At 32.6% G+C, this 9,547-nt stretch overlaps 2 protein-coding genes across 4 annotated transcripts in view; one reads left to right on the top strand and one right to left on the bottom strand.

Annotated features, from left to right (window-relative positions):
* Nucleotides 1-252: 252 nt before the first annotated feature.
* LOC101884151 (uncharacterized) overlaps nucleotides 253-9,547 on the top strand; it is a 48,761-nt gene continuing 39,466 nt past the window's right edge. Inside the window, exons 1-2 of one of the 2 annotated variants that reach the window (XM_073937066.1) lie at nucleotides 253-467; nucleotides 4,976-5,072. The gene's annotated coding sequence lies outside the window, so the exon portion shown is untranslated. Of the gene's footprint in view, nucleotides 468-4,975; nucleotides 5,073-9,547 lie in introns of those variants that run through there. The other variant, XM_073937069.1, reaches the window with a different exon arrangement.
* Nucleotides 1,071-7,710, bottom strand: LOC110438293 (uncharacterized). Of its 2 annotated transcripts, XR_012397661.1 has the most exons (7): nucleotides 7,522-7,668; nucleotides 7,023-7,331; nucleotides 5,315-5,620; nucleotides 4,944-5,051; nucleotides 3,645-3,724; nucleotides 3,231-3,567; nucleotides 2,342-3,100 (listed from the first exon to the last, which is right to left on the bottom strand). XR_012397661.1 is itself a non-coding variant. In XM_073937078.1 (6 exons), the coding sequence occupies exons 1-6, from the start codon at nucleotides 7,568-7,570 to the stop codon at nucleotides 3,520-3,522; spliced, it is 900 nt and encodes a 299-aa protein (XP_073793179.1). In that variant the 5' UTR covers nucleotides 7,571-7,710; the 3' UTR covers nucleotides 1,071-3,519. The 2 variants fall into 2 exon arrangements, 1 of the variants encoding a protein (XP_073793179.1); XM_073937078.1 differs by having other exon boundaries at nucleotides 1,071-3,567; nucleotides 7,522-7,710.

Genomic DNA, 9,547 nt, shown 5'->3' with positions numbered 1-9,547 from the left:
GTGAACAATTTTAAATGTAATCCATTAACTTAGTTGGGAACATAAACATTCGTAAGGTAAGTGCCAAGCTTTTTCCTATTAATTCTATCTATTAGAGAATTCCAAAGGAATTTCCCCCTCTTTTTTTTACTGAAACACGTTTCTTATATTTTAGTACTACATTTTAGGTCGTAAATGCATTTGTCTTCAACTAAAAACTTTTATTCTTTTTTTTAACAATCACTTTAAATGACAAGTGGCATTTCATTAAATGAGCAAGGCCTTTGGGTATGTTAAATCTCACCCCTGTTGCTCTGCTCTGTCGTGCAACTGACGTCAGTTCCATTGTCATATTATGCTCATGAAAAAATAATATGTGTGATCTGACGTGTGAAGCCCCGCCCCGACTCAATATTCCGTTTCAGTTGAAAATAAGAGTCTGCAGCAACTTCCGGTTGACGTAGACTTTAGTTTAAAGCATCTCTGAGGTAAGTTTTGAGTTACTTTTCATAATGTTTGGGTCCACATTTCGACGACATGTTGTCATAGTTTTCTGTTCTACTGTGAAATTGATTCATAGTCCCCTGTATTTGTAAAATAGCCTACCGAATTCTTGCAGAAATTCACCTTTAATTCTGGGTTTGAACACTAGAGAGCGGTAGCGTCCAACAATTTAATCTGTGGTCTTCAGTGCTCTTGTTTGCCACAATAATGTAATTAAACCTTTTTGTCTTGCTACCAAAGAACATATTTTGCTATTAACAGCCATTTATTTGAGCTAATGTTATTTTTGTATGCTCACAAGTTTGTGCTTGTCTTTAAATTGAGTGCTTGTTCAGGTAATATTATGCCAGTCATGTTATGCCTGTCAGATACCAATACTAATATACTAATATCAGATTATTAGAAATGAAATTAGCAGTGACATCATACATGCTGCATTTTACAATTTGTAGTGAACAATCACTCGATTTTAAAACAAAAACCTGTGATTTATGTATAAAGTCATATATTTATGAAATTATGATTGTTTTAAACATTGATGGACATTATTAGACTGTAATAATAACAACATATAGGGGGCAGTAGATAATGTGGAACCTGAAAGTTTTATTATAACTTGTAAGTTAAAAAAATTAATAAATTTGACTAAAATTGTAGCAGAATATTACTGAAAGTAGCAAAGCTTAGCAGGCCAAATCAAGAGTGTGTAGGGTAGGCTTGAGTGTGAAAGCATGGATGTAGCTTGAAATATTATATATTTAGACTAGGATCAGTGCATTGATTTTACAATCACATTTACACTGTGCAATCTAAAAATTATATATACAAAAATTTTAATTTTCTTTTTTTCCTGTCATGTATGAGCATTCTGAACATTCTTTAAGTTTCATAGCATGCATTTTTAAAGCAATCAATATTTGGACTTTCATTCACACTTAACACACACACACACACACACTTGAAGACATACACAAACAAACAGAGAACTAGAGGTAACAAAATTTCTTGGTTAAGCTGTTTGTCCAGCAAACATTACAAACCACATTTTTCCAGATCTACAGAAATCAAACCCCAGCAGGTTTCAGGTTCACTCAGTCTGAGCTGCTCGACTGTTGCTTGCATTCAGCCAATTACATACAACAATTCTTCAATTAAAAAGTATTGTATTATTTATTTTATTAACAAAATAATGACCACTATTTAGTTAAGTAATGGCAGAATAATGCACAGCTAGGGGTTTTGTAAAAGTGTCATTTTGGTCACTGGACGAAATAAATGTTAATAAAATGATTTTTATATACAAAGAGAACATGCTAAGAGCAAGTAAATGCAACACAAGTCTCTTTTAAAGACTAGAATAACATTTGAAATGTGTCTAAAATAATGGTCCAAACTTCAAACTTGTCATTTAGTGCAGGGGTCCCCAAACTTTTTAGCCCACGACCCCTAAAATAACAATGCAGTCCTATAGTTTCAAAAAATAATTTAACTTTTGAAAATCACCAAGCGACCCCCTTGTCATTGTCCCGTGTCCCCCACGTTGGGAATCATTGATTGAGTGTAATGATGATCCAGACAAATTTTTAAATAGTCATAAAATGCCAAGTTAAGAATGTATAAATATTTATTATTGCCATGTCCAAATAAGTGTTGGGGGTTTTGTATTAAAAAGACCATACCACACCATACCACATACCACAGGTGTGACATTTATCAATACATTTATATTGTCGATATATAATTTTTTTCAATACATATTATTGCTGTTGAAAACCTGCAATTATAATTACAAGCTATATATAGTAATATATAAATAAAAAAAAACATAAAAAGACTGAATAAAATCATCAAACCTGAAGACAGTTTGGTGCAAAGGAAAGTTTATTCATATAATTTTAAAAATCATTTTAGGGTGTGGTCAATTGCCTAAAACACACACACAAACACACACACACACACATACACACATACACACACACACACATACATACACACACACACACACACACATACACACACACACACACACACACACACACACACACAAACACACAAAACCTTTTATTTTGAACAATGACATAGTGTATAACTGTGAACTGTATAACTGCCCCCTGAGCAGTGCTGTTCCACATGTGGAATTTAGAATGTTTAGAATTTAGAATGTGACTGTCAGAATTCCAAATCAAAATTTCAAATCTGCCACTCTTAGTTTAAGCTTCCATGGTCGTCATGGAAACTAAAATGGAATACAGTGTAATGTTTAAAAAAGCTGTTCAAAAACTCATTCCAGAGAGACAGTTGAGATATTCTAGACTATGATATAGGTGTCTGATTGATAGCTGGAGAAAAGTAAAGCAAATGCTTCATTTGTCAGAATAAGGATTAAAGTATAATTCAGTGTGACAAATCATTTTTCAAGTAATCAAGTAAATCAAGTAAAAAATAAAACATCACACGGTTATACACAGTTTTATATTGTGATGATTTTTAATGATTAAAACACATTAATGTCAACCATAAATGTATGTAAAACTTAGCAGTTTGAAGGATGATTTAAAGCAGGGATGTCAAACTCAATTCCTGGAGGGCCGAAGCCCTGCACAGTTTAGTTCCAACCCTGCTCCAACACACTTACCTGTAGGTTTCAAACAAGCCTGAAGGACTCAATTAGTTTGATCAGATGTGTTTAATTAGGGTTGGAACTAAACTGTGCAGAGCTGCGGCGCTCTTGGAACTGAGTTTGACACCTGTGATTTAAAGTGACAATTAAGGCCACATTTTGATTCTTAAAAGAGAAGGTTATGCTTTTTAATACTATTTGTATATATTGTTACATAGAATGAACATAACAAATCAGAAAAAAATACATATTCTTATGTACAAAAAACAATTCAAAGATGTATTATGCTGGTATTATTGATCTGATGCCCAAATGTAACGATTTTGCCATCAAGCACAGTTGTGTCATCTTTCTAGCTTGCATGTAAAATGAACTGTGAAATATTTTTTCATCAAAATCATCAATGATGAAGCTGATCAGTGTTTCAATGCAGCGCCAGCAAACACAGCCTCCTGTTTGACTCCCTGATGACAAAAGAAAGTGCAATCAAAATAACATTTCTGTCATGTCCTGAGTTTCATTCATGCTTTTTTTTTCTTACCGATTCCAGTGCTTCTCTTTTAAAAAACATCGGTTCAGCATAAACGACTTCTTTTTCTCCTTCATGACACTGACCTTTTCCTATAAAAATAGATAAAAAAAAAAAAAATGTCTTAAATTATTTTATTTTATTAAAATGTTTTATTGTTTTACATGTATTGTTAATAGGTTTGGGTAGTGTTTGTTTTATTATTATTTTAACCGAAACATGTCATATCGACTTTTAAAATGGTTACAGTTCTTGAGCCGATACTATATAAAAAAAGAGTCACATAAAAAATGTAAAACTAGATTATCAATGTCAACGAAGTTACCATATATGGTTCCTCAGCTTTTTAACCCTATAAAGGGTTAAAGAAGTGCCGTGTTTGTTGAAAAGATTCTTTAGATTTGACAATATATTAAATATATTAAAAGTTTACATTAACATTAGTAGACATTATATCAAAATAAAACCTCAGCCACCTTTCAAAATTTCAATACAAAATGTCAATAAGTTAACAATAGTTGCAGCATTAATAGAACAAAGTTGTCTTTATTTTTCTATTTTCAGCAATTCTTTTGATAAAATATAACCATATTTGCCTTTTTTGATTAAAAAAAAAAAAAAAAAAACTCTCCTGGAGAGGTTTGAACTGCATGTCCAGATCTATTGTTAGATCCTTTCAAAAAGTTGAATACACAATATATTATATGATAAATATTATATTTTGATAGAAAAGGTATGAGGCCGATCTTGTATCTTCTAAGTCACAGTCTATCATGTTATACTTTTCCTGTTGTCTCCTTTATGAATGGGATGTATGCACAAAACAGGGACAGAAATGTGTGTATGTCTCAGCTGTAAGTAAACTCTAAGTAAACATATTCAGCTGAAATATATTGACTTAGTTGAACCACTTTAAATCATTATACAATCATTAATAAAATTGTTTATTTACTTATTTATTTTGGTGTACATTCACTTTTAGGTTGAAGGAAGGTTTCTACATATTTTATAAATCTGACCTCTGGTCTGTACTTTTTAAAACTCCTGTTTTTCCGGCTCTGTTTTATTTCCAACTCAAACAAATTAAGTTGTACAAAAACGATTCAGAGCACGTGTGTGAGCTGCTTATATATTGTACATTCGTTAGATAAATGAATCTCCATCTCTGCAGATTAGCAGTGATTACTGGTATATTACTTACACTTCAGTCCTCAATATCAGTTACATCTGTTTTAATACCAACCCTAATTGTTAAAATGTATTAATATTTATTTAAACCTTAAATTTTATAGAATATTAGGTAACGCTTGCCTTCTTGATGTGTTTTTCTGTGTTTCCTGCAGATGCAGAAAATCCCAATCGCAACTACCAGAAACAACAGAGATCCAGCAGCAGCAGAAATCAGCATGATCAGAGAGTCTGGAGGATGAAAATGAGAATGTGGGTCAAAAGTGAAAATAAAAGAGAAAATGAATGTAATAGTGGCAGTCATAATAATGGAGGATGAGAATGTGGGTAAAAAAAGTTTAAATTATTGACCATTTAAAGCAATCAAAAGTGAAAGTGAAAGTAAAATAGTGCAATCTCCCATTAAAAACAGCACAGCTGGGTTCAGGCTTGTTACCTGCTGCTGTTGTGTGAAGCTGTAAATATTAATGGTTTGTATTTTACATTTGACATACTTGTGCATGCTTGACAGAGTTCAGGGTTGGTGAGATGTGTAGTCCGACTGGTGAATGAATAAGCCACCACACAGCTGTAAGAACCATTTATACAGTCCAGTGGTAAAAGCAGACCGATTCTGTGGCTCGACACTCTCATGCTGGACAATAAACCGTTTCCTTTGTACCAGGAGAGACTCACAGAGTCAAAAGACAGTTCAGCGCTCACATTCACCACTGAACACAGCAACACACAAGTGGATGCTGATGAGGATGATGAAGGATTTAATGAAGAGTCTTTGCTGATGACAGGAACAGGCAGACGAGCTGAAATGAAGGATAATTTTAGAAAATAGGCAATAAATGAGAATGAGAGTGGTCAATGTATTGTACATAGTAAATGCACAGCCTGACCTGAAGTGGAAACGTTGACAAACAAAATTCAGGATGTTTTAATATACAAAAGTGTTATTTCAGCTTTGTATGATTACAGTTGAACCTCTGAATATGCATGAAATGTTTTGACTATGTTTTTGGTTACTTTTCTGGACTTTGAATGTCTCAGGACCGCAGGTCTTGGGATTGAAACAGCATGAGTTGAGTAATTAATAGCTGAACATTAATTTTTGGGTGAACTAACCTTTTAATAATTTACTTATCTCACAAGCATGTAAACAGATCAAGTAGCTCTAAGTAAAATAAGTAAAACTGAAATGCAAACTTAAATCCAGAAATCCAGTCTAGAAAGGCAGCAAAAAAAAAAAAAAGAAAAACTTTTGGTATAAAAAAAAGCATCTATTAGTCAAAAAAAGACGTTTGTTTATATATATATATAGTCTATATAAATGGATTATAAATATGGTCTTTCTCCTCCACATCGTGCATCAAAATCTGTTAACCCACGGTAAGCCATTATCCCTTACATACAGTTGAAGTCAGAATTATTAGCCCCCCTGTTTATTTTTTTCCCCAATTTCTGTTTAATGGAGATTTTGCAACACATTTCTAAACATATTAGTTTTAATAACTCATCTCTAATAACTGATTTATTTTATCTTTGCCATGATGACAGTAAATAATATTTGACTAGATATTTTTCAAGACACTTCTATACAGCTTAAAGTGACATTTAAAGGCTTAACTAGGTTAATTAGGTTAACTATGCAGGTTAGGGTAATTAGGCAAGTTATTGTATAACGATGATTTGTTCTGTAGACTATCGAAAAAATATAGCTTATAGGGGCTAATTATTTCGTCCTTAAAAAAGGTTTTTAAAAAATTAATAACTGCTTTTATTCTAGCCGAAATGAAACAAGACTTTCTCCAGAAGAAAAAAATATTATCAGACACACTGTGAAAATTTCCTTGCGCTGTTAAACATCATTTTGGGAATTTTTTAAAAGAAAAGAAAATTCAAAGGGAGACTGATAATTCTGACTTCAGCTGTATCTATTACTACTACTACTATTACAAATAAGCAAGCCCAGCCTAGACAAAAATAATGCATTACTTTCCTTTAGTAGTAATGACCACATTTAGTTGTTTTTTAAAAGTAGAGCAAGGCTGTAATGCGTTACTTTGAAAACTCACTTTTCCCAGCTCTCCCAAAGGTTTGCAGATATATAATGATAAACATCCAAAATACTAATACCAAAGTGTTCATAAACTATAATAGTCAAAATTTGTACAGCTGTAAACACGGAAAATGGCAATCAAATCATTGACTCACCATAAACAGAGATATTGAATCTGCAGATGTTTCTTCTTCTTAACTCATAAACTCCAGCGTCTGTATTTCTGATATTTGTGATTGTAAGTGATCCAGTTTTATTGCTCAGCTTCAACCTGTCTCTGAATCCCTCCAAAATATCATGTGTGGAGAAGCTTACAGTCCCATTTTTTATTTCAGCTATGATACATTTATTAGGTCCAAATCGCCAGTTAATATCTTCATCTGCCTGAAGTTGAGTATCGGTGTGTAAAGTGACCGAATCTCCCTCCATCACTGGCACTGACTTCACTGCATCACCAAACACACCTGCAGAACAGAGACATTGTGAAAGCATTAATGCATTTGCACCTATATTTTGAATTGCATTATATAATGCATTTTCGAAATAATTCAATGTTCAAAGCCTCTGGATTTATCATTGATGTGTGACTCAGATCCTTATTAGACTCTAGTTTGATAAACAATTGAAACAGGATTTATAAAAACTATAACTTACCCACCAGATGATTAAAGAGCAAACTGTAAAAAAGAACCAAGTTTAACATTTTCTAAAGCAGTTCAGGGGTCTGTAATCATTAGATTGCATACATCACCAGCCGAAAATACTGCAGTCTGAGTTACAGAGTAGTGTGGGTGTGTGTGAGAGGGGGTGAGAGAGAGATACGCTTTGTGTACAATTACACATGTTAATCTTGGGTAAAACCCACAATAAATCTTAATTTCAATCTAATACAGTTTAAAGCAAACCAAATCTGTTTCAACTCAGTTAGAGTTCAACTTAACAAATTTGAAATTTGAGTTCATGCAACTTTTTTTTAAGTTGAGTAAAAGTAACTTAAGGTTCTGATTTAGGGGAATAGTTCAGCCAAAATGTACATTTTTACTCACTGTTTACTATTTCTCAAGTGGTTTTGAACATTTTTGAGTTTTTTTTACCTCTGATAAACAAACAAAATAAGATATTCTGAAGAAGGCTGAAAACCTGTAACCATTGACTTTCATAGCAAATACTATGGAAGTCAATAGTTGCAGGTTTCCAACATCTTAACAAAATATCTCATTTTGTGTTCAAAATAGAAACTCAAACAAGTAAAGGGTTAATAAAACATGACAGAATTGTATTTTTAGGCACATCATTATAATTTATAAACATGTAAAACATCAAAAAGTAATGAGCAGATGTTATAATTCAGCACATGATCATACAAAAGACTTTAGACACGAGTAAAACTATTGAAGTGGGTCACTGATGCTTTATTTTGATATGCAGCATAAAGCATCCGTTGCTTTGTTTGTTTGACATTAAGATAAGTGAAGTGGTTAGTTGAGGGCGAGCGACAATAAAACCACAGAAAGGATGTAGAAGAGAGAGTGGAAATACAGCTAAATGAGACTAGTCAATGCTGACAGAGAACACATTAGTCATGTTTCCATCCACATGTTTTTGTGTTCATTTTGGAATTATCGCATAAAAAATGCTTAATAGAAATGCGAAGATGCGCATACGTTTTGACTATAAAACTATTCCTCAATGTCTTATTTTGAGTTCAACATAAAAAAATAATTTAAACAGATTTGAAACAAACAACTAGTGCATAAATAGAGAATACATTTTCATTTTTCAATACATTTTCAAGTTTAACATTTTCTAAAGCAGTTCAGGGGTCTGTAATCATTAGATTGTAATCATCACCAGACAAAACTACTGCAGTCTGAGTTACAGTAGTGTGGGTGTGTGTGTGAGGGGGTGAGAGAGTGATACGCTTTGTGTACAATTACACGTTAATCTTGCATAAATTTTTAATCTTGCGTTCACATTTTCATTTTTGGGTGAACTTTAACTTTAGTTTAGAAACTTTGTTTTACTTTATGAGAGGAATCTATCATTTAAAAACACCCTTGTAGCATTTTATAAAATATATATATATATATATATATATATATATATATATATATATATATATATATATATATATATATATATATTCCTCAACTACGGCATAATCTCAAATGTAGAAAAGTTCATTTATGTGTTAATGATCTCAGAGTGAGACGAATGTAACTCATTAGTAGTTTTAGCAGACGGCAAATGTAAGAGTTGACCTTTTCAGAAAGAGGCCTTTGCATTCGCAAAGTCATTTCTTTGTTTAGACCTTCTCGGAGGAAAGATGCGCAAGCTGAGCTTTGCACTGTGGTTTAAAGTCTCATTTTCTGGGTCAGGAGCACAAGTGCTGTGACCAACTTTAAAATTCATGATCTGAAATGTACACTATGTGCTTCCATTTTTGCCATCCAATATGATCTAGAGCAGTGGTTCTCAAACGTTTTTCATCAAGTGCCACCTCAGGAAAAAAGTGGTCTTTGCAAGTACCACCATAATGAGCAGTTTTAAAATACAGTAGCGTATTAGATCTAGTAAAACAGCTTAAGCTCTGTACAGTTAAAAAACGAAGCATATTAGTTCCTATTATTAAGTACATTTAAATGAAAATGTGCTTTTAAAAGTAAAAAATGGTAGGTTA

Source organism: Danio rerio, chromosome 22, assembly GCF_049306965.1.
Source record: "Danio rerio strain Tuebingen ecotype United States chromosome 22, GRCz12tu, whole genome shotgun sequence".
Taxonomy (NCBI): Eukaryota; Metazoa; Chordata; class Actinopteri; order Cypriniformes; family Danionidae; genus Danio; species Danio rerio.
Note: the sequence above shows the minus strand (reverse complement) of the source record. Positions and strands in the feature narration are given on the sequence as shown.